At 44.4% G+C, this 25,566-nt stretch overlaps 1 protein-coding gene across 1 annotated transcript; it reads left to right on the forward strand.

Annotated features, from left to right (window-relative positions):
• The first annotated feature begins 152 nt into the window (after nt 1–152).
• On the forward strand, nt 153–24,025 carry DCAF10 (DDB1 and CUL4 associated factor 10). The gene is made up of 7 exons (XM_075079273.1): nt 153–531; nt 4,732–4,845; nt 14,497–14,694; nt 15,129–15,331; nt 16,142–16,249; nt 17,385–17,530; nt 20,296–24,025. Exons 1-7 carry the CDS (start codon nt 227–229, stop codon nt 20,662–20,664), a joined length of 1,443 nt encoding a protein of 480 aa, XP_074935374.1. The 5' UTR covers nt 153–226; the 3' UTR covers nt 20,665–24,025.
• Nucleotides 24,026–25,566: the final 1,541 nt, after the last annotated feature.

Raw genomic sequence — 25,566 nt, forward strand, 5'->3', positions numbered from 1 at the left:
CGCGGCTGGAGACAGGGCTAGACGGGCAATGGGCTTGGCGCGGCTCCGCCGCCATGCGTGGCCCCGGCGGGCGGGGGCAGCGGTCACGTGGCTCGAGCCGCGCCGTCAGGGGCGGTCCCGCGCGAGGGCGGTGGCGCGCTGGGCTGGGCGGGGCGTCGGGCGCGCAGGCGCGGTGCCGCTGGCGAAGGGCAGGGGGAGGCGCGGCCATGCCCGCGCCCGGCGAGCCATGAGCGCCCAAAAGGAGGCCCTCCGGGCGGGGTCCGGCGGCCGCCCGGCGGCTCCGGGGCCTGACTCTCCTGTCGGCATGGAGCCGGCGCTGCCGCCCGCCTCCCCGCGGGCGGTGCCGGAGGGCGGCGGCATCTTCGGGTGGCTACGCGGGCGCTGCCTGGGCCGCAGCGCCGCCGTGGACCCGGCGCGGGACACCTTCCGCGCCATGACCGGACTGTACGGCTCCATCCAGCCCGCCGACTCGGTGTACCTCAGCACCCGCACGCACGGCGCCGTCTTCAACCTCGAGTATTCACCTGACGGGTAGGGGCCGTGCGTGGATCTCCCGGCTCCCCCGCGGCTGCCTGCCGCTGCTCCCGCCGGAGCCCGCGCCGCCTGTGCCGGGACGGCGCCCCACTGCCCGCCCGTTGCCGAGCGCCTGGCTGGGCTGCGGGAGGACGCGGGGTGCCCCGGCCTGCAGGAGCCGGGTCGGGCCCGGCAGGCGGCACCCGCCCCGGCGCTCTGTGCCCGGTCTGGGAGGGGGGAGGCGTTTCTGTGGCGGCCCTGTGTGCCCGCGGCGGGGGGACCGTGAGGCTCACCTGGAGGAGCAACGCGGCGGGGACAGAACCCGGCTCGTCGGGCCTGGGCGGGAGGCCCCGGCGCTGCGCGGCGAGCGCCCGGCTCCGCGGCTCCTGCAGCGCCGTGAAGCCCTTGGGCTGTGAGACGCCTGGTTGGCCTTTCGCCGCAGGCTGGCGGCTGCCTTGCAGGCAGTAGGCACAGAACAGCACAGGTGGAGCAAGAGAGCGGCACCGGGGAGGGGTCCCCGGGACCGGGTGCGCTTCCCGCTGCCTGGCGGTGCTCCCGGCTTCTCTGTGGTCCTTCGCGCAGGAGGAGGGGAGACGATAAACTGCGGCACCAGGTCGAGAACAGAGTGCTGGAGCCGTTTTTTAAACTCGCAAATCTGTTAATGTCAGATTTCCTTGAAGAGCTAAGTTTCTTTTTGAAATGCATTACTTATTTATTCACTTAAGGTTCCGTGGATTTTGTAGGTCTGCACTGACGAGTTTAGAAGCGTCCTGTTGTATGCTGTGTAACAGTGTAGACAAAAGCAGGTGACAGTTGGATTAATTTAGAATAAAGGTAGTCTTGGCACACCAGCTCAAAGCAGAGTGAGCTCAGTTCAGAGTTTTTGCATATTTGTATCTTGCAGTATGCTTGTATGTGAAGTTTTCTTGGCAGGAGGACCTTGCAAGCTAGGGTGGTCTCACTGGTGTTATCAGTTTGGATAGTCAGAATTGAAATCTGTTATCCTTGATGGCTGGTCAGCTTTTTCAGTGAGTTTTTGTCAGACCAGAGTTCTGGTTTCCATGAACATCTGAACTCATGACAATTTTTCCACGGTTGTGCTGTAGAGCCAAAGTTCAACTCCTTGTTTGTGCATCCTTTTTTTTTTTTTTTTTAAAGGGCAAGGTTAAGCTCCAGAAACTATCAAAACCATCCTCAGGTGACTGTTGTTGGAAAGTGGTTGCTTTCATAGATCCCCAGCCAGGCGTGCTTAAGGCTCTTGAGGCACAGGGTTCTTTCTACAGTATGTGGTGTGAAGAGGTCAGGTTGGATCGCTCTGCTGGCTTAGCCGCAGTGAACTAAATTGGAAACACCCACATGTGGATGTTCTGTACCCATGTAGAAAGTGTCAGCTACAGTAGCAGTACAGCTGGGCTGTGGTTTCAGGCTATTCATGCAAGCTTCTGGCAGAAGGTGTAATTTTGCATTCCTCCTTTGTACCTGATGCTCATGAGGCTAGACGGTGCGCGAAACCTTCCGTATCTGGAAACTAACCCAGCACAAAGGTTCTTGTGTCAAAGGGATGCATCCATGGACCTGGTGTTAAATGTGGCTGCAGTGTTTGGCCCAGCAGACTGCAAGTGGAATTGGGCATAGGTTAGCACCATGGCACTGAACCTCAATTGCCTTAATAACAAATGCAACAGCCCAGACCTTGCTCACTTCTGTGTGATTCTTTGCTGGTTAGGGTCAGCTTAGAGCAGTCACAGACCTGCCCTAACCTATGCTGGCCCGTCCTATGAAGTGGAGCCTTCTGGTCTCTTTGTAGCCTTTCCCAAGAGACCTGACCATGGTCAGCAGTGCTGCATCCCTGTTCCTTGCCCCTTCTGCAGCTTCTGGCCCCTCAAAGCACTGTTCTGGGGACATGGTGGGGATCTTGTCTTGGGTTGTGTGTGCACTGCTCGTTGGGTCTGGCCTGCCTGTGGGGAACTACTCCTCAGGGGCTTGCTTTGTGGACTGAGGGGTCGCTGGGGCGTGCTGCCCTCTTGCTGTAACACTGCTGTCCTGGTCAGAGTTGCTGCAGTGTTGGGGGAACCTCTAAGCCTTCCTGGAGGTTGGCCTCACTAATTTAGCAGGGCAAACTTCACTGTCACATCATTGTGCTTAATCAGACTTTTTTCAACATACATGAACCCAGTAAACATCGATACCCTAGGAGAAGCTGGCACAGAGCTAGACAGCCTGCGCAAGCTGTGGATGGTTGATGTTTTCTGTCCCTGTTGGGACCCCTGTGAACTCTGCAGACGTCTCTCTGGTCTCATTCACACAGAAAGTGTATCCTGGACAAGGTTTCTGATTTTCTTTTTTTTCTCCTCTGAGAAAAGCAGTAAATAAATACACATAGATCTTCATGTGGGGAGGAGAAGGAGCTTTAAAAAGGAGGTAATACCCTTGGAACTGTAGTTCCTGGAAGTTGTTCTGGTTTCAGCAAGTGAATTATGTGGTACAGTAATATACAAAATCTTGCTCCAGACTTTTCTGTGTCCTCAGAGTAGTAATGGTAGCATGGTTTAATGTCTGTTGTGAGATTAATCTCAAAAAACATGGATAACAATTAGGCATGTTCCCAGCTTAAGCCTCTGCTAATGCCCAATTTAGACTGATGCCTGTGCCTCATTATTGCTGCTTTTGACAATCACTTCCATAAAAACACAAATACATTTAGAAAACAACACTTTTTGTCAGAGAACTCTTTCTTTGTAGTTAATAACATGTGATGTCTGATACCAATCCTCTGACTTCTTGCTGTCTTAAAAAGCAAAACTTCTAAATCTAAACCTTATATAAGCTTTTAGTGGAAAAAAAAATTAGTTGCAGAAAAGGTAGATATTTTAAATAAACTTTTGAATCAGTCTCATTTCTGCCTTCAGCATTTACTGGCTTCATGCTATTCTGATGTAGAAAAAATGCAGGCAGTCAGCAGAGCTGTTTAACTAGTTGGATTATTGGGGAAGGGTGCTATTCTTTAGAGTTTGCTTTAAAAATTCTGCACCTGAATACGCGGTCTGAATGTCATCTTTATGGTGCTTTTGGGTGGATGCCAAACTAAATAGCCATCAAAGTCAGCATTACGGAAGGAGATGAGGAAACGGTATGCCTTTACCCTGAAGAAGTTGGACTGGCTGACTTACAAAGTGGTGGTGTAGCTGGGGTAGCATTTCTAAAGGTTGTAGAGGAATATTGTACTTGATAAGGGAGTGAGATTGAAAGGGTTCTTGCCGTATGTTGTCCTCTTTAATAAGGGTTAATGCAGTGTCAGAATGTAAAAGGTGGCTTGCAGCTTGTTGCCTCTTGTGCGTGAGCTGGCTGCCAGCACTCAAAGCTTTCTCAGTACAGCCTCTGTCAGACCCCTGCATTTTACAGAGTCTTCAGCTGATTATAAGACACCCTGAAAAGCAAACTACCATGTTGCAGAACCCCCCGAAATGTGTTGCCAGTGAATGGACAGAGGGAGACCACAACATGGACACAGTCATATAGGAAAATCTGCAGTGGAATTTCAGAGTAGATGACTTTCTACTTACCCTTGGGTGCTGTTATCTCCCCCCTCCTTTCCTGCAGCATTAAGCAAATATCCTCACATGAACAAAGCAGTGTGCTTCATGCCAGAGCTTGATTCTTCTTTTTTCCCCAGACAGGAACCACTGAGTTCATGTACCTGCGCTGTAGTGATGGGACAAATCAGACTCAAGTAACTTCTAAAAATACCACTGATGTAAACTCCATTAAGTGTGATTTATTTTTTTTCTAAATAATGCCATCTTTGTGTCTATGAAGTGCATAGCTGTTACAAAACGACCACCTTGCATGTTAAAAGTGAGATAAAAGATCATGTGGTCTGTCCAGCAAATGCACCAGTTTTACATCAGTTTTACATTCATTATGCCAGCAGCCAGGCAGAATAGTCATGGTCTCCTGAAAAGGAGTTAGAGAAGTTAACTTCTCCAGAATAGAACAACATGCTGTTTTCTTCTACGTTTTTTGAATATTAGGTGCTTGAGAAGAGACATCTGGAAGAAGGCAATAAAAAATACAGATACAGTGTAAACAGAAAGCCAAGCTATGTAATGGTGAAACTGAGCTTCTGTGAGGATAGGGAATGTAGGCTAGCTGGGTGCGCACAGGTGTAATTTCTTTTACTGAATACAAATGTTTCTGCTTTGCTCTACTCCCTTGCAGGTCAGTGTTGACTGTTGCTTGTGAACAGACTGAAGTACTGCTTTTTGACCCAATATCTTCAAAGCACATCAAAACTCTCTCTGAAGCTCATGAAGACTGTGTAAATAATATCAGGTAGGTCAGAAGGAATACAAAAACCTCATGTTTTGTCTTACCATAGATGCTTTTTTTTTATGACAGTGTGTCATGGTTTTAGCTGGGATAGAGTTAATTTTCTTCACTGTAGCTGACATAGTGCTGTGCTTTGGACTTAGTGTGAAAAGAATGTTGATAACACACCGCTGTTTTAGTTGTTGCTGGGTAGTGCTTGTACTAGTCAAGGACTTTTTGAGCTTCCCGTGCTCTGCCAGGTGCACAAGGAGCCAGGAGGGGAGGGGGCACAGCTAAGAGAGTGGATTCAAACTGGCTGAAGAGATCACAGAATCACAGGTTGGGAGGGACCTCAGGGATCATCTAGTCCAACCTTTCTGGGAAGACCAGAGTCTAAACAAGATGGCCCAGCACCCTGTCCAGACAACTCTTGAAGGTGTCCAATGTGGCCAAGTCAACCCCTTCCCTGGGGAGATTATTCCAATGGTTGACTGTCCTCCCTGTGAAAAATTTCCCCCTCGTGTCCAATCAGAATCTCCCCAAGAGCAACTTGTGTCCATTCCCCCTTGTCCTCTCCACGTGACTCCGTGTAAAAAGGGAGTCTCCATCTTCTTTGTACCTACCCCTTAATTACTGGTACATGGTGATGAGATCCCTTCTGAGCCTCCTTTTCTCAAGGCTGAACAAACGCAGCTCTCCCAGCCTATCCTCGTATGGCAGCTTCCCAGTCCTCTGATCATCTTGGTGGCCCTTCTCTGGACCCCTTCCAGCCTGGCCACATCCTTTTTGTATAGCAGGGACCAGAACTGTACGCAGTACTCCAGGTGTGGCCTGACAAGCGCTGAGTAGAGCAGGATGATGACTTCTTTCTCTCTGCTGGCGATGCCCTTGTTGATGCAACCCAGCATCCTGTTGGCCTTCTTAGCCGCAGCAGCCACTGTTCGCTCACGCTGAGCTTCCTGTCCACGAGGACCCCCAGGTCCCTTCCCACAGAGCTGCTCTCCAGCCGGGTGGATCCCAGTCTGTGCTGCACTCCTGGATTATGTTTTCCCAGGTGCATGATTTTACACTTTTCCTTGTTGAACTTCATAAGGTTCTTGCTGGCCCACTCCTCCAGCCTATCCAGATCTCCCTGCAGAGCAGCTCTCCCTTCTGGAGTGTCTACTTCCCCACTCAACTTGGTGTCATCAGCAAACTTCATCAGGCTACATTTGATGCCGTTATCCAGATCACTTATAAAGATGTTGAATAACATTGGGCCCAATATTGATCCCTGGGGGACTCTACTAGTGACAGGTTGCCAGTTTGAGAAGGAGCTATTTACCACCACCCTTTGGGTGCAGCCTGTCAGCCAATTCCCCACCCACTGCACAGACCACTTGTCTAGGCCATAACACATCAATTTCTCCAGGAGGAGGCTATAGGGGACCGTATCAAAGGCCTTGGAGAAGTCCAGGTAAACAATGTCCACTGCCCACCCCATGTCAACCAGGCAAGTCACTTTGTCACAGAAGGCCACCAGGTTTGTCAAGCACGATCTGCCTTTAGTGAAGCCATGTTGGCTTTTCCCAATCACGTGCTTCAATTGACTTGTGATGGCCCCCAGGAGGATTCGTTCCATAACTTTCCCAGTGATTGAAGTAAGGCTGATGGGCCTACGGTTACCCGTATCCGCTCTTGGGCCTTTCTTGTAGACAGGGGTAACATTTGCCTTCCTCCAGTCCTCTGGGACATCCCCCGTTCTCCATGACTTCTCAAAGATTATGGAGAGTGGCCTTGCGATGATGTCAGCTGTATCATGTAATGTCATGCCCAGTATGTTAACTGGGAGGAGCTGGCAGGGGGAGGCAGGCAGCAATCATGGCTCGGGGACCAGCAGTGTCGGTTGGCAGGTGGTGAGCAGTTGTATCGTTTGTGGTTTTGGTTTTTTCCCTTTTCACTTTTCCTTTTTATTGCATTATCATTATTATCATAATTGTAATCATTATATCATTATTATTTTATCTTAATTATTAAACTGTTCTTATCTCAACCCACAAGTATTTTTTTGGTTTTGCTTTTTCGATTCTCTCTCCCATCCCACAGGGGTAGGGGAGTGAGCGAGTGGCTGCGTGGTGTTTAGTTGCCAACTGTGGCTGAACCACAACACAGTGTGATAAGCTTGTGTTAAAGATGCACCTTCTTTGGGAGAGTGGGCTTTGTGAAGCCATTAGGCTGCAATTTGCTTTGTGCTATTCTCCTTCTAATTGGTGTTGGAGGTGGGGAAAGGCTGGAAAGGAGAAGAGGATGAATGTGAGCATGGTGGTGGTATAATGCTGGCAGGCAGTTTTGTTGATGGAGGAGCTGCAGTTTACAGGAGGGGAAGAGAATTATCACATGCTTTAACTGGCCTTTGGAATGCCCTGAATGAACACTGTAGATCAGAGTGTAACAAGATCAGAGTGTAACAAGTAGTGTGTGATTTATGTTTGAAGTGCAAGTCCAAGACCATAGCAAGATGAGATATATATATTAATATGGCTGGTATTTTGAATCGTAAGAGTAACTGTCATAGTTGCGTAGAAATTTCCAGACAAAGATTGGCTGCTTTAAATGCAGGTATGATATAGAAGATCTGGGGAAGTAAAATGGCTTCTGCAATTCAACTTAAACTCAGTCTTTATGGTTTAAATCCTTTGCCTGTTTCTCAGGATGAAGTGGGAAACAGCAAGCACAGGAACTTAAATCATTAGTATTGTTGTAATGATTTTCATTTAAATTCTATTATGTTTAGCTGTTCTGGGTCTGAGGATTGACTTTCATACATGAACTTAAGACACTTCTTAACCTTGTGGACAGTATTGTAGCCTCTCTTTACTCAGAGTCTCAAAGGAAAAAAAAAAGACCACTCAAAAACCAAACCTAAACAAAAAAAAAACCAAGAAAACTGTAGAAGCAATCTGAGCATTTCCCCTCAAAAGAGCTGAATAAAATGTGGGGTGCCAATGTCTTTATGCATTCTGCAGATAAATTGATGTTTTTCACAAGCTGCCTGTCCTTTTTAGAAGAGACTTGAAGTTTTACATCAGTTGGATGTCTTCTAGAAAAGCTAAGGTAAAAGCTGGGTCTAGCTGACACAAATGGAAGGGGAGATGTTGAGAACATCCTTTTCTATAAGGAAATACAGCTTTTCACGTCTTGCATATCAGTGGTTGTCCTTTAAATGTGTTTAGTTTTTACATAAAGCTAGGTGAGAAATAAAGCTGTGTTGTCATGAATCTGAAGGCAAAGGTAAACTAGATTTATTTTTTGTTATAGATCCCTAATTCAGTATCTGTTATTTACATTAGAAATCCTTTTGCTAGGGTTTCAAGTGAGTTACTCTGGGGCATGTTTTACAAAGAGCATTCTGTTGTAGGCTCCTTGACCAGTTGGCTGTGTCTGTTGCAGTCTGCTGTGCTGGTCTTGAAAATTTATCCCATTCCTTGGTGGAGAATAGCAGTGAAACTTCCTGCCACTCCCTTCCCTTATTCAAAGGATCTCCTTTCTTTCTACTTTGGCTGTCTGTGAGGCTTTGTAAGTCTGTTCTTGGTCCTTGCATGTTCTGTGTGTATTTTGATTTGTATAAAAATACCAGTTCTATGTCCAAGAAGATAACTCTCAGGTGTACTGATGATCACCAGACGAGACTAAAGTCCTTCCTAGCAACATGTAGTAAACTTTCTGCTTTCCTTTGAAACGATTCTTAAAGCTTTATTTTGTCTTTGTCAGATAGTGGTATCTTCTTCTGTTTTCCTGCGTGACCCCATTTGTTTGTTGTTAGAAACTTAGTTACAAGGAACTTAACTGTGTTCTGTAACACATGGTTTGTACAGCGTTACCTGGAGTATTGTTTCCGCTTAATGAGCAGGACTCAAGGCACTATACAACTACAGAAATTCATTGTAATAAGCACCAAAAATAAATACTATTACTGCTGTGCCCTATAGCAGGTGCTTCAGAGGTATGTATGAATAGGGAAGCGTGTAGTGGTCCTCTTCCAGTAGTGTCCCGGTTGCTAGGGATTTTTCTGTAATCACCTGATGCAGACATTTTTTTTCCACCTGAATTTGGTCAGGTTTTGAGCTTCCTTAAAACTCTCACATGGCAGAGCTCCATGGCACAAATGTGTATCAAGAAGTATTTAACAGTGTGTTTAGAGCTTGCTAGCTTAGTGTGAGGGCCATTAGTTTTCTTGTTTTCTTAAGCAGGAGGACAAGGAACAGCTAATCTGTATTTACTTTCTCTGTGTCAGTCAGTTTTATGTGCTTGAGTCATATGCACTTTCAGTTAGCTGTTTTTCAAGCGAATCCTAGTCTGCTTGGTCATTCCCTATATGAAAGCTGTTCAATACCATTCATATCCCTCTGTTTCTTCTGAAACCTGTTTGTGGTGGGTGAAGCAGGCTTGCCTGTGGCATCCAAGATAAAGGCAAGTGATGGATTTATACAAGCAAGAAGTGTACTCTGTTTTACTTTTGCTCTGAAAATCTGAAAGGTTGGATTCTTCCCATTGTAGTTGGTTATTTTTCATTGGAGTTGTTGCTATTTTTACATGATGTAGCGTGGTTCTAAGTCTAAAAGACAAAACACTGTTTCTAGGGGTAACTTACCGCATGTCGCTGTGTAGGGATCTCTTGCCTTAGTATTCATGTGCAGCTACTTCTGGTGTTTTTTGGATAGGTTTTCTCTTTTATGTCAGGTAAGGATTTTTTTCAAAATGCCTTCGTCAGACATGAATTCCAAACATAAAACAGCATGCTTTGCCCTTCTAAAAGTAAGGGCATGCATAAATTGCAGTGAGAATGGAGTAAGATAAACTTTGATCTGTGTAATGCAAACTAAATAATTTTATCCAGTGATTTTTCTTTGTGAACCAAATAACTTGTCAAAGTACACTTTCAAAGAAAGTTTCGTCTTCACTTGGTGGTTTTGAAGTCTTGCATTTCCTTCAGTAACCTTTAGACTCAATTTACTACCTAGCTATGTCTCTTTAGTGCTGGTTACAGCCCCTCTATCCCCTTCTGTCTGATGGAGTGTTTTTACATCAGATATTCTTTCCTTCTGTAATCACTTGAAGGTGGTCAAGCTGCCTCATAGTAGTTCAGGCAGGAGTGATACACACATTGAATTTTGGCTGAAGACCAGTGATTATCATGATAAAGAATTACCATCTGTACAGGCTAAGTACTTAACCTGATCAGTGTAGCAATCCAACTAGTATGACCCATATTCTTTTCCACTTTCTTATCTTCTGCCAGTATGACATTAGTGACTAGTCTGTCATCTGTTCAGAAAGCAGGGACTCAGCCTCTAAGCAGAACATACACAGTACAGATGGAGCACTAAGCACGTGATAAACTCACTGCTGTAAAAGAGTGTACTGTAGAACTGCAGGTCTGTAAATACCTTGTGAAATACAGAGCAGTAGGCTTGCTCTTCTTGCAGTAGAGTTAAACAGAATTTCGTATTATATTGCGGTTCAAACTGGAACGTCTCAAATCCTCAAATGTACATCTGTATTGAAGGAGTCCATACACTTGGGTAGCCTGTTCCACTTGTGCAGCTGCTGCCTCCAAAGATGATCTGAAATTCTCATCCTAAACAATGCTTTGCACTTGCACTTTGATATGCGCACCTGCTTTTGTGCATTTGAAAAGCCCAACTTCACATGCCTGCTTCAAACACATGAACTGTACTGTGGGGAAAGGAAAGGCAGAAACGTGGGAGCAAAAGGCCTTTGCTTCTTGATGGAGACTGAGACTGTTCAGGTGGTAAAAAAAATCCTTCCTGGATGCAGGAGGTCTTCATGGCTCTTCCTGGCTCCACAGCTGCAGTGTGCAGTGCTCCTGGGGCATTACGGAGCTGGATGGGCTCTGAAGCAAAAGATGGGCAAAGGTGAAATGAAATTAAGGGTCTAGGGAAATGTGCAAACAGTGGCAGTGTTCAGGTTTAAACATAGTACATGTTTCCAAGATAACAATACCATATCTAATGTAAGCCGTGTGGTTAGTAAAGCAAGCCATATTCCAGACAGTTAATCCGCTGGATTAAATCTCTTGGAAAAGCACCATTGTACATCCTGTGTAAAACCATGGGGCCAGCTTTTCAGCATCTTCAGTGCAGACATATGGTGTGCCTTAGGTGTCTGTACAGAGCTATGGCCACGTTAGTGTGGCAGAAGGTCTACTTGGAAAGGGCCTCTGGAGATCCATCATCTGTAAGTGTTGTGGTTTGGCCAGCAGCTCAGCCCCACACATTTGCTCGCTCACTCCCCCACTGGTGGGATGGGGGAGAGAATCAGAAGGGTAACGCTTGTGGGTTGGGATAGGAACAGTTTAATCATTCACATAAAATTTTAAAAACCTAACAAAAATGCAATGGAAAGGAAAAACAACAAGAGGCATGAAAGCGGGGGGGAGGGGAGAGGGACGAACCGCCGAAACAAACTGCCTGCGCCGCACCCGCTCGCCGCCCACCGCCCCTACGCCGCGCCGCTCCCGAGCCGCAACTGCCGCCCCTTATATACTGGTCATGGTGTCACGTGGTATGGAATGAACCTGCCATTGGCCAGTCGGGGTCAGCCGCCCCCACCACGGCCCTGCGCCTCCCAGCCCCCCGCCATGCGGCAGAGTGCGGGAAGCTGGAAAGGCAGCCGCCCTTCCACGGTGAGGAGAACTAACCCCTTCTCAGCCAAAACCAGCACATTCTCCACCCCTTATTCCATACTGTTTACACCATGCCCAGGTCCCATACAATGCAATACAACCGTACCAACCACCTCCCATCCCCTTCCCGTCCTTTAACATAATACACAGACATCATTCCCTTAGTTCATGGACCTTCCCTGTAAAATGTCCATAAAAACATCCATTGAGTTCACCCAGTCCATGACTCTGGGCTCCATCTGTCATATCAGTCTTTCAGGGCGGGAGAGATGGTGTGTGGGGCATTGGGTTGCTGCATACCAAAGTCGGTCTTTGTTCCATCACTGCTGCAGTTTGCTTGTTTCATCAAAGTTCATCTTCCATGGGTTGGGAGGCTTGTAGTCTGATATCATTGATACAGCACAGAGGTGACACACAATATTATACAGCAGTTCACATTGTGCCATTCAGTTCATTGACTGTTTTCACCCAAAATCAAATCCCCTTGAGGCACACATTGGATTTCTCCATCCTCCCGCATCACCCACCAAGTGCACCCAGGTCCTCGAGCAAAAGCAATCCCACGAATGGCTTTGCCTTTGCCTGAGGCAGGAAGGACCCAGACTGTGTTGCCCAGCGTACTTTTTGTGTGCACTACAGGGACTCCATCCCCTTCCACAGTATGAGGATTTCTGACTGGGCAGGGCCAGCTCGGTTGGCAGATCCCCTCCTGTTGACTAACCACGTGGCTTTTGCCAAATGTGTATCCCAGTGCTTGAATGTCCCACCCCCATTGCTCTCAGTGTAGTTTTTAACAGTCCATTGTACCCCTCCATTTTCCCAGAGGCTGGTGCGTGACAGGGAGTGTGATACACCCACTCAATGCCATGCTCTTTGGCCCAGGTGTCTATGAGGTTATTTCGGAAATGAGTCCCATTGCCTGACTCAGTTCTCTCTGGGGTGCCATGTCGCCACAGGACTTGTTTTTCCAGACCCAGGAGAGGGTTCCAGGCAGTGGTGTGGGGGACAGGAGATGTTTCCAGCCAGCCAGTCGTTATTTCTACCATTGTAAGCACATGGCACTTGCCTTGGCAGGTCTGTGGGAGTGTGATATAGTCGATTTACCAGGCCTCCCCATATTTGTATTTCAGCCATTGTCCCCCACACCACAGAGGCTTTACCCGCTTCGCTTGCTTGATTGCAGCGCATGTTTCACATTCGTGGATAACCTGTGCAACAGCGTCCATGGTCAAATCCACCCCTCGATCACAGGCCCATCTGTATGTTGCATCTCTCCCTTGATGGCCTGAGATGTCGTGGGCCCACCGAGCTAGAAATAGTTCACCCTTATGCTGCCAGTCCAGATCCACCTCAGCCACTTCAATCTTGGCAGCCTGATCCACCTGCTGGTTGTTTCGATGCTCTTCAGTGGCCCGACTCTTGGGGATGTGAGCATCCACATGCCATACCTTTACAACCAGGTTCTCTACCCGGGCAGCGATATCTTGCCACAATGTGACAGCCCAGATGGGTTTGCCTCTGCGCTGCCAGTTCTGCTTCCACTGCTGTAGCCAGCCCCACAGGGCATTTGCCACCATCCAGGAGTCAGTATAGAGATAGAGCACTGGCCACTTTTCCCGTTCAGCGATGTCTAAGGCCAGCTGGATGGCCTTTACCTCTGCAAACTGGCTCGATTCACCTTTTCCTTCAGCAGTTTCTGCTACTTGTCTTGTAGGACTCCATACAGCAGCCTTCTGCCTCCAGTGCTTTCCCACAAGGCGACAGGACCAGCACAAACAGCCTTCTGGGAAGAGCAGGGCTTCGGGTTGCTTCACTAACAGCCCAAAAAGCCTGGCACCGAAGTGTTTCCAGCACAGGTGGTTCCACCACTGTTGGTGACATGCTGGCTAGGCAGGGTGTTCCTGAAAGCAGGTTGCCGTTGATTGACTCCTATCATAGGCTTTGCAACGAGCTTTGCAGTGAGTAACTGATTTGGTTACCAGAGGGATTCATGTGAGCATTTGTTCCACTGGTAGTTTGGTGGTTGTGTGATCTTACACGATTCATTAAAAAAAACTAACAAAGAAAAAAACTTCTGCTATGCTTATGTGGGTTTGTGGGGTCCTGACTCTGGGACCAGACTAATGTTGGGCGTCTGATGAAGAGGGGAACTCCATGATGAGGCCGAGGTGAGGGGTGGAACTAGGTGAAGACTTGGTGGTGACTCCTTGCTTAGCCCTGAGCCCCAGCTGTGCAGACTCCGATAACTCATGGTTGAGGGTTTAGCTGTGTGGTTCCTTTAAATTACAGAAGAGTGAACATTTTTGCCGACCCATGAGGCCTTCCTCCCTCCTCGCCCCTCATTTATCCACCCCAAACAGCCCCTGTTCAGCTCCAGGAGTTGTAGCAGGGTGTGCTGCGGCAATTCAGACTCTGGGTACAAAGATACGTGGAGAGTGGGGGCTTCACGCCAGCTATGAAGTCGGAGCATGGGAGTAACTTGGTGGAATTCCCTCTCAGCTGCTCTGAGACCCCCATCACCTTTGACCTTGCCACAAACTACTGGAACACTGAGCAGGTTGTATCCCTCTTCCCCCAATTTCATGTATCTTGCTCTACCGATTTCTATCTTATTATGTATTTGGTTTACTATATAGGTTAAAGTGACTTGCTTAAGGACAGTGGAAAGCTTAATAAAATTGTGGTATGTGTTAACCGCTTGGCATCTTGTCAGTGAAGCACATTGACAGACAGAATCTGTCTTGCTGTCAATAACAATCCGGGAACAGTGCATGACAGGGTTTACTAGTATGCTACTACAGTTGTACTACTGGTTCATATCCTAACAGTACTTTTTTTTAAAGGAAATGTTTACAGGCAAATATTCTGCTGTATGTTAAGTTTTTTGTGTGGCCACTCTGTTTGTTTCTGTGTTAGCTTAAATTCCTGCTTAAGAATATTTAAATTAGAAAAGGCACTAAGCAGCCACAGTATTTTTCTCCCATTTTCAGGTTTCTAGATAATCGACTGTTTGCGACTTGTTCTGATGACACTACAATAGCACTTTGGGATTTGAGAAAGCTGAACACAAAAGTGTGCACTTTACATGGTCACACCAGCTGGGTTAAGAACATCGAGTATGATACCAATACGAGATTACTAGTAACATCAGGGTTTGATGGAAATGTGATCATCTGGGACACAAACAGGTATGTGGCTGTGCTCGTGCTGTTATGTTTCTAGAACACACAAGGATACGGTTCTTCTGTTCAAGATGGAAAACCTGCTTCCTTGAATGATGCTATAATCCATTCTTAGAATGGTTTGTTTCTGGCCCATATCAAGAACTTGCATCACCTTTATATGGTAACAGTCCAGTAGCTAAAAAGAGACCTTTTCTTGCTGACATGACAAAACGTAGTTCGTTCTTTTTGCAAAAGTTCTGTCTTCATTGTTGTGGTAGTATCAAAATGTGACTTCTGCTGTTTCATTAAAATCAGATTTAAATAGGATAAAGACAGTACTCAGAAAATGTTTTCAGATTAACAAGGATGCCTAGCACATCTTGGACTCTTCTGGACATTATTAAGGACTTGAGTCAGAGCTAATTGCAGCCATTTCTTCTGCTTTTTTCACTGTCCAGGTGCACAGAAGATGGATGTCCCCACAAGAAGTTTTTTCACACCCGTTTTCTTATGAGAATGAGGCTGACACCAGACTGTTCCAAAATGTTGATCTCAACTTCCTCTGGATATCTTCTGATTTTGCATGACCTTGATTTAAACAAATCTTTAGAGGTTGGCAGTTACCCAATTTTAAGAGCTAGAAGGACTACATCAAGTTCAGGTGAATGCTTGTGGAAAAGTCTATGGCAGCTTCTGGTAGAGGTGTTTTATGGGATACTTTTAACTAGCAAAAGAAGGCAGAGGTGGAGTCGGAAGGATTCTGCTGGGGAACTCTTTGGAACAGTAGCTGATCTGTTCAGGGGTCACACACGTCTGTACTGTTCAGTGGTATGTTCTGACTCAGGTAAAGTGTGTAGGGTGATTTTTGGTGTCAACACTTTAGCATTACAGGATATAGCACCCGTGGAATTTTGTCATCTCAAGCTGGCAGTCCCTAGCTTTATTATCTACTGTTCTTGGCCTTGTAATAAAAAAAACTTGAGCCGTGTTGAGTCAGCTGACTGGGAGCGCCAGCTACTACTCATGACTGTTATGTAGTGGTGTGGTTGCTCTCAACAGCAGGCCTGGAAGAATCACATGCTCTGAAATTTCACTGCTTGCTTCCTCCTGCTTTGTGGCAGTAACAGAGCAAAATACTGACAGAAACTCTGCCACTTGGAGTGTCAAGATGTAAGGGGAGTGACCTGGGGGAAAATTCATACCCCAGCTTCTAGTACTGACAGTGCATAAGAAGGAAAGAATGCATCTGGGCTCTTATTCCCAGCAGAGTTTGTGCTGGCTATTTATTTGTGTGAGGCACAAGTGGAATGGTACTTTTAGAGTATATGCTGAGCTTTGAAAAGTGTTTTCTGAACAAGATGCCTGGTTCTTACCCTTTATTTAGCATTTCTAAAGAGGATTAAGTGAGGGACATGCATAGTAAGTTGGCTGTGCTTAGTTGTTCTGTTCACATGGCTGATGCTGTTTACAGACATAACATCAGGTTCATCTGGTCCTCGATCTGTTGGATCACCGTGTCACCAGAGTGATTCAGGTCCATTGTCTGAGAAACACACCTCACGGTCCTCCCAGCGAGAAGGTAGGAAAAGGTTTTAAAAAAATTAAAAATCATAGACAGAAGAGGCCTGGGTATAACTGAAAAGCTGTGGTTTCGTCTCTGACTTTTTAAAAGAATAGTGTTGCTTTGATGTCTATTAAACCAATAAAATATCATAGCACACCAAAGTTGGGGGTCTAATCAGTTTTTTCCAAGAAATCTGATGACAGCAACAAGATCTTTATTTTATATTAGTACATTATTGTTGTTACACAGATGTACTTATTTTTCCTTATGTTTTTTCCTGGAACAAAGTTTGTGTGAATGACCTTTACGGGGGAAAAAAGAAAGAAAAAAAAAACAGAGCTGAACATAGCTGGTTTGCTTTTTGTTTTCCTTAATGATGGGAATATTTATCTGCAGTTTCTCCATGAGAAGTCAATAGCATCGAAAAAAGAATATGCAAACAGGTCTTAAACATGGACAGGGTGTTTTGTGAAGTTCTGATTACAAATCAAGTCCTACCTAACTCCAGAGCTATGACAACTGATGATCCTGTGATTAGCAGGCTTCCTCTGAATCCAGAATATGCTTTCAGAGAGTCAGTTTGAACTTGGCGAATTGGTAAATGCTTTGTGAATCACATGTAACTTTAAGTATAACGTTAGGTTTTAACAACTCATGGTTGTGAGATCCTCAAACATACTTAGGAGGAGGCTTATCTGGGTGCTTAGGCATGATTTACCTGTGAAAAGCTTTCTAGGGGTGAGGAGAAGGGAGGCAAGCTGCATACAGCTGAGCGGACTTTGGAAGGAATTTGGAAAGGACATAATACATGTTTGAGAACCAGTAGTTCTTACAAAAAAAACCCACTCTTTAGACTTTGCTTTAATGATAATGAAGAGCATGTATAGAAAGTTAACTCTGACTTAGTTCACAATATGAGGTGATTAGATGCAGGTCTTGGAAGGCAGATTTCAAAAATTTGAAATTTGGTATTAGCTTCAGTTGTTTGGATAACCTCTCTTTTGATTTATCCTTTCATAAAGGTGTGGTCTTTTCTACCAGTCAGATGCAAGTGTCACATGTTTGACCTTGTTGCAGCAGTAGGCTGATGAGAGAGGTGAAGATCAATGTATAGACTTCATTGAAACTTACAGTTGACTTCCCCTTTTAGGTGGGTCACCTAGAAATAGTTTGGAGGTCTTAACACCAGAGGTTCCTGGAGAAAGAGATCGAGGCAATTGCATTACATCACTACAGCTACATCCAAAAGGGTGGGCTACACTTCTTCGGTGCTCAAGTAATACGGATGACCAGGAGGTAAAACAAATACTTCTTCTCTAAAATACGTTGAGTAAGATATATTTGTCATAAAACTATATTGAAATTCTCCGTGTTTTGGGGTAAATTTGCATTTGAATAAATGAGCCAGCTATTTCTGCTTATAAATTTATTTTTTTTAATGACCTTGTATGACTTTGTATCCTGCACTCAGTGCCCCTGTTGCCCAGCTCTTTCACAGAAGGTATTTTATACTTCACAGGTCTGTTAGAAGTTTTCAAACAGTAGTTGTGCTGCCAAATATGTGACTTAAAAATATGTACCTGGCAAAATATAGGGGGTTTGAACTTGGAAAAGACAGAGGATTAGAGTCGTGTACTGGTTTAAGTTAAGCAGAGAAGCTCCTCTGAATTTCTCAAGTACCTTTGGAATGTTCTCTACCTCCTCTCTACCTCCATTAGTGCTCCAAGGATGAATGCTTTCCAAAGGCTGCTCCTATACTGCTGTGAAAAAACCTCATGGCATGTTTCAGCGTCTATTTAAAACTGCTATACCCTAGGTCTGAATATGATGAATTCCAGTGATGTTTATGTAACATCACAGTGCCTTGGTCTCAACTGTCATCCTAAAACTCTGTGTCATGGTTTGGCCGGCAGCTCAGCCCCACACAGTCGCTCGCTCACCCCCCACCGGTGTGATGGGGGAGAGAATCAGAAGGGTAATGCTCGTGGGTTGAGATAGGAACAGCTTAATCATTAAAATAAAATAAAATTTTAAAAACCCAACAAAAATGCAATGGAAAGGAAAATGACAAGAGGCGCGAAACCCGGGGGGAGGGTGGGGGGTGGGGGACGAACTGCCAAAACAAACTGCACGCCAACGCAGCCACTCACTGCCTGCCGACCCTACGCCGCGCCGCTCCCGAGCCGCAAACTGCCCCCCCTCAATATATTGGTCATGGTGTCACATGGTATGGAATGAACCTGCCATCGGCCAGTCGGGGTCAGTCGCCCCCACCACGGCCCTGCGCCTCCCAGCCCCCGCCATGTGGCAGAGCGCAGGAAGCCGGAAAGGTACCCCACCACCACAGGCACCACCACAGGCACCACCACAGGCACCACCACAGGCACCACAGTGAAGAGAATTAAACCCTTCTCAGCCAAAACCAGCACACTCTGCAACGTAAATATAAAGGGGGTATCAATGACCTTCCTGGCAGAATCCATTTCAGGTCTTTGCTTGAACTACTAAGTCATAAGACCAGCTACAGCTCATCTGCAACTTGGAGATTTCACTCTCCAAAATACCTCTTCAAAGAAGTAATGGCAGACTTTAAGGCCAGTGATGGATTATTTTTCCCCAGGTTCTGTTTTTGAAGTGTCACATAATAGCTGCTATATTGCACTGGGACCCTGTTTTAAGACAAACAGCAGTCTTTTCATTTTGTAAAAATGAAAGTTTTTTCATTATTTCTGAATGCATTACAAACTTCTTCATAAACTGTATACAAAAAGCAAGAGCATACAGGTTGTGTTTGGGAGGACCTGCTTTTGAAGAAGTAACTTCCAGGTTAACTAAATTTCACTTATAACTTTAAGCCCAAACAGAGACTTCAGAACACCTGGATTCAACCAGAAGGTCCTCTTGTGAGGACCATAGAGTTTTTTCCCTAGAGTTATTTCAAAAGTATTGATGAGAGTTGTGCAGACCGCTCTGCTTTTAAGACACAGAGGTTTTCCAAAACCACAAAGAATTCTTGGAATGCTTGATCAATAATAAACAGTTTAGCTGATTTGATAGCTCATGTAAATTGGGTTTGGTGTGGTTTTGGGTTTTTTTGGGTTTGGGGTTTTTTTGTTTATTTGTTTGAGTAGGTTTGGGGTTTTTTTTTAAGAAAGCGACTCTTTGTAACAGTAACCTCTTACAGATGTGTAGAGGACTGAATGGAAGCTTAGCAGATTTGTCATAAATTTTAATGCTGGTTCTCTAAAATTGTAATCAAGCTGCTATACAACACAGAATTTTTTGAAAGTGCAAATACTAATTGTCAGTATACACTAACCCAATATGACCTACTTAAAATTTCCTGTAGTCCTAGTGTCTGCCTTACTGTCTTCTATTAATATTCATTAGTATTGTTCCCTTTGTGTTTATTTCAGTAGAATACATGGAACAGAACCAAGAACATTTCTTTTGTCTTCTGGCTGGAATTGAATCTTTCAACATGATATAAACTTTGTCACAGAGCTGTTTTTGCATTTTGTTTGAGATTGGATAATTAGATTACACATTAAAATCCCTGGCTGTCTCTCAATTAACAAGCTGTCTATAGAGCTGTTCTTAACACTCCTTCAAAAATCTATTTCCCTCTTTTTTCAAGATTTCTTCCCTTTTCAATTTAAGGGCACAAAATGCCAATGGTCAGTCCTAAATTACAGCTGGCTGAGTTCTGCTTTTTTGTGGATTTCATTTAAATGTTTGCTAAATTAGAGCAGATGCCTGGCCAAAGGATTTGTCTGCTCTTTCCAGATAAAAACTAGATTTAAAAGATTATATCTAGCATCTTTTTAATTAAAAAAGCACCTTTGATGCTAGAGAGCTGTTTTGCTTAGACAGTTCAAAGTAGAGGAGATGCCAAAGAACTGGCCTGTTTTCAGTGTTTCTTAGTAGGTGCTTATCAAAGAGTAGATAAGCGATAGCATTGGTCATTCCTGTGTTATTCACTTAACATGCAGTGGGAGGGAATAAGTATTTGCAGTGCTTTACTCTTCTTTCAATATTCCTTTCTCTGCCTCTCCCTTTAGTGGACTTGCGTCTATGAATTCCAGGAAGGAGCCCCTGTGCGACCTGTCTCGCCTCGTTGTTCTCTGCGATTGACTCATTGCATTGAAGAAGCCAATGTGGGCCGGGGTTACATCAAAGAACTTTGTTTCAGTCCCGATGGCCGGATGATTTCATCCCCACATGGCTTTGGGATCCGCTTGTTGGGGTTTGATGCACACTGCAGCGAACTCGTTGACTGTTTGCCCAAAGAAGCCAGTCCCCTGAAAGAAATCCGTTCCCTCTACTCTCACAATGACGTGGTACTGACAACCAAGTTTTCTCCAACACACTGTCAGATCGCCTCGGGGTGCCTTAGTGGACGTGTTTCTCTGTATCAGCCAAAGTTTTAGGCACATCTTGCATCAACAGGACCTTCAGATGTTTGTGGTTTTTACTTCAGTTTAGTTGAAGTGTGTTCTTTCTGAAATATCTAAATCCAGATAAGATCATAGTTACTATGATCTCTGAACATGACAGTGGAACAAGTTTCCAGCCCAGCACTATATGTGTCTTCATACTGCATCCACAAGTCCATTTCCATGCACTGTGTTTTCAGCCTTCCAAGCAGACGTCTGCTCCTGCTGATCCTGTGCCATTGAGTCATTGTTCTGGTTTGTTTGTACCATAATAATTGTTGATAATTCCCTTCAATGCAACTTGAAGTGGGCTATATGAAATAAATGTAGAGGGGCAAGGGTAGCAGTTCAGCCAAAACTCGCCCAGGGTCCCTGAGTCCTCCACCTCCTTGTTCCAAAGGAGTTGGACTTCCTCACATATGCTTCCTTGGTCTTTTCTTTGCTGAAACTGCTATACATTGATTATTAGATAATGAGCTGCTTTTCTACATAACTGACAGTTAGCTACTGACACAGAAAGAAAATTCTATTTTCATTTTTATATTAATTTAGTTGTTTCTGATTGGCTAGAAAAATGAGGCAACTTACTGTTAATGTTTTGCTGCAGTTAAAACATTTGGTTTTCTGTGATTGCATATATTGTGTTTATTGCCAGAAGGAAGAGGTTCTGGATGGAGCTGGAGCTGCATTTTTTCCTCAGATAATTTAGAAGGCAAAGAGTGGGGCAGGGAAACAGGAGTTGAATGGGTGAAGACCCTGCCCTGTAACCACTGCAGGTGCACTGTTTGGATGTTTCGTACAACAGGGGTGTCCGTGGTTGGCCTCTCTTGGGCAACTTTGACTCCACAGCCACCAGGGTTTCTGTTGTAGGGAGCTTTCCACATTGGTAACGTAGAAAGCTTCATCCCACGTTTGAAACTTAACACTGCAGAATTTTCTGCTGATGTTAAGGCTATGTCCCACCTAACTGATCTTCACACCTTGCCTGCACCATTGCTGTGAGAGGAACTTGTCTGGGGTGTGTCCATAGTATCACCAGATGAGCCTTTCTTCACATGTACTGTCATTTTGAGAACGGATTGAAAGCATGCCTGTCCACAGTAAGATCTATCTGGCTTTAACTGGGCTTATCGTAAGATGTGAAAAATGTTAATGTTTATCATTAAATCCTGTATTAAGTATGAATGTCAAGTTTTAGCCCTCAAGTTAATTCCTCAAGGAAACCTTGTGAACACACAGTTATTTCAGTCCCATACATCCATATTGGTTTATAATATTCTCATCACTTAGATGTTCCTAGATCTTTTTTTTTAGTATTTCACTAAGGTTTTGTTGACCAATCACACACTCAATTCAGCAGAGTATTTTTCACTTTAATTGGCCAAGCCATGAAACATGGGGCCTAGTGACTGAATTAATAAAATATGCAAGTGTATCTGAGACCAGTTAGAAATGCATCACTTCCATTTCCACTCAGCTCCTTTTGCATGTGAACCTGAACCTACATCTGGGGCAGCTTGGATTTGTTGGTTTGTTAGAAAAATTTCAGGGGACTTCCCTTGTCTGTGACTTAAAGCAAAGTGAAATGTGCAGAAAACTTGAGGACAGGTGTGGAATACAAAATTTTTGTGCAAAAGAGGAGCTAAGCAACAAGGAGTTTTCAATTGGCCACGCTGTTTGGGGGTGGAGAGGGAAGAACAAAAAACAAACCAAAAAAAAACCAAAACAGTAGCAGTGTGTGTGGCAAAACTTATGGATACTGTATTCTTGACATTAGTCCAATGAAAGTGCTAAGTTTCCTTTTCCTGAGGTATTTTGAAACAGAATGCAGTGTGACTGTAGGAACACTTGCATTTCTCTGCATTCCCCTCCATTAAAAGTTGCGGCCTGTTAGGAATAAAGAAATGGGTTTTCCCCGCCCATCTCACACTGGACCGTAATGGCTTTTTCCCTAAGCTCTTGCTCTCCCTGCTTCTAGGCTGTGGTTTTCTCATTTAATGTTTTTCTAAACACCATTAAAAGGGACTACAGGTAGCATTTTGAAGAAATTTTAAATACTGTTCTCGCAGGCTTGAATCGTGTCCATTTTGGAGGTGAAGAATCACCCAAGAAATCAAAGCAGTTCTTGGGTCTGTCTGTTTGTTTTCATAGCTGGTTTTGGTTTTTCCTATCAGAAATTATGAGAGCTGGTACATGGCTTGTGACTTTAATTCTATGCCTGTTAATATGCACTGAGTGTTACTTTTTTAATTCTACCTCATAATATGCTGTTTTTTGCAGGAATATTGTGCTTAAACATTGGACACTAACTTTTCTGTATAAAGAACTCTTACTCCAAAGTGACACATGTCATCACATCTAGATACTACCTGCAATGCACAGCACCAAGAGTGGTGGGTTGACCAGCCCTGGCCAGCTCTGGAAACCAGGGCCACTGAGCAGGGGTGTAGGACTGATGCTCAAAGTCACCGAGTTAAGGGGTTTGATGATACATTGATACTTTGTAGCATGTCCAGCAGATGCATATTAAGATGGATTCTGTCCAGGTATGCTGTGGAAATGTTACCTAGTTCTGATTACACTTGTAATAAGTTTGAATAAGTAGGTAATCTTAGATTTTGATAATTTGATTATTCCTTTTCAACAATACTTGGAAATTTTCAGTGAAAGTTAGTTTGTTTTACATAGGAGGTTCATGTAACACTTCTTGAAACACTATTCAATAGGTTGTAACTGATATGCCTTGCAGCTTTGTCTTGGTGGAAGGAGTGATTTTCAGTTGGCTTTCTGAATAATACTACCTTGCCTTATTGAATTAATGAAGTAATTTGTTGATGAGCTTTGGGTTCCTTCTAGATAGTTAAAAAAAAGAGGTTTCTCTTACTGTTATGTTTCAAAAGGTGAATTCTTAATATTACAGAACTATACAACTGTCTGAAACAAATATAAGAAAATATTTCAAAGGGTATATGAAAGCCTGCACTAACAGAGAAGTATGGTAGTGGCTTATACCAGCGGTTTCTTTAAACTAATTTACTTTCAAACGTTGAAGTATTACATCACTTGATAAATTTTACAGTATTTCTACTGAAGATAGAGCTCCCTGTTTGATTGTAAAGCATGCAGTATGTCTTTTAAATGCATGGTTTCATATTCATCAACTTCTGTAGTAAAAGAATTCTTCCATTCACAGCATGGCTGATCAGCAGAAGCAGATACACTGCATAATTAAGATCTATGTAGGAATGTCAACATGTAGCAGCATCTACAGGAACTGAACTAGTGTTTGAAGCTAGTAATCCTTTTGTAATAGTCCAGTGACTGTATCTTGTGGAGTAAATGCATTTTCTGAGTATACCGTTAGAGGTCAGTCTTTAAATCACTGCAGCACTGTTAAACATTTGTGGGAAGGGGGAGAGAAACTATTAATGGAACTATACAATGACATTCATGTATATGTACTTTCCCTATATGAGGGGTGTGTGTGTATATTTCAGTAGATATATAGTCACAGGGCATCAGTCCACTTGTCAAACATGGGTAGTTCAGGGAAAAATGCATAACCTCCAAACAGAACTATTGGGGATAGGAAGAAAAGCACAGTGATATAGACAGAGACACACACACGCGCGTACATTTGTTTGCACTCTTGGAGTCTTGGTAAGGACAGTTTCATTGCCTACTACCAGAATGAGAATGTAAGCATCAGGTTTTTCTGGGGTTTTCGGGGTGGGGGGATTGGTTGATTTTGGTGGGGGCTTATTTTGTTTGTTTGTTGGTGTTGGGTTGGTTTTTCTTTTCTTTTTAATTTGGGTAATATGATGTGGAGAAGGTCCTGATACTATAAAACATGGGTCTGTTGCTCTATGAAATGTGAACTTCTAGAAAAAAATACACTTGCCAAATGAAAGCTTTTAGGAAATCTAGTTTACAAGATTCTTAAAAGCTGGAGCAAAAGGAAAAAGTCAACAGCCCATAATATTTTTGTCCTGCAGGATCATTTCCTGATCTTAGTCAAAGGTGCATTTTCTTAAGCACTAAGTATCTGCAGTTAAGCATAAGGTTTTTAATACAAGAACAAATTGTGCATGTAGAATATTTTGAAATACCTGAGATTTCATAGTAAAAATTGTAGCCTTTTAATACCGTATAGAAAGTATTGGAACTGCTCTGAAAGTATTGTACTTACAGCCGTATAGTAACTTACTATTTGTGGACAGTTTCTCTTGCTTGCATAATAAATTAAACATTTATTAATTCAATGAATTAAAACCTATTTTAATGTATTTGTCTTACACTGAGCTCTGTTCTGTAATGCTCCCTGCAACCTAGAAGGAAAAAACAGTGCTTAGAGCAAAACCACCTCTGTACACAGGTCTCTTTCCCTCCATGGGTTTCTTGGCTACTGTCCTTACCATCAAGCATGCTTGTGAGAAGAAACATCTCAGTCATTAAGCCTAGAAAGCAAGAGGTATGTTGGGCTAGTATAATTACAAAGTGTAATTAACCATTCCATTGCCTGAGGTGCAGTACCCATGGGGCAGAGAGTTGCTGTTCAAACAGCAAACCCTTGAAGGCAGCACTGATTTTGTAAAATTTTGCTGAAGGAGTCTTGCAGTGATGAGCAGGCAACTATGTGCACACAGGGGTCAGCCTGAAACGGAAAACTAGCCTGCCTCCTCGGCCACGGATAGCTGTGTGTGAGGCAGAGGGGTGTGGGTTGCTCATGCCAAGGGTGACTGCCTTGCTGCAGTTGCAAAGGTTTGGGCTCCAGCAAAGCCACTAGGCACGGTGACAACAGCACCTGCCCAAAACCAGACTCTGCCTCAACATCACCTGAGGAGCAGCTACATGTCAGTGTCATGCAGAACTGATGGCATGCACAAGACACTGCAT

This window comes from Phalacrocorax aristotelis, chromosome Z, assembly GCF_949628215.1.
Source record: "Phalacrocorax aristotelis chromosome Z, bGulAri2.1, whole genome shotgun sequence".
NCBI lineage: Eukaryota > Metazoa > Chordata > Aves > Suliformes > Phalacrocoracidae > Phalacrocorax > Phalacrocorax aristotelis.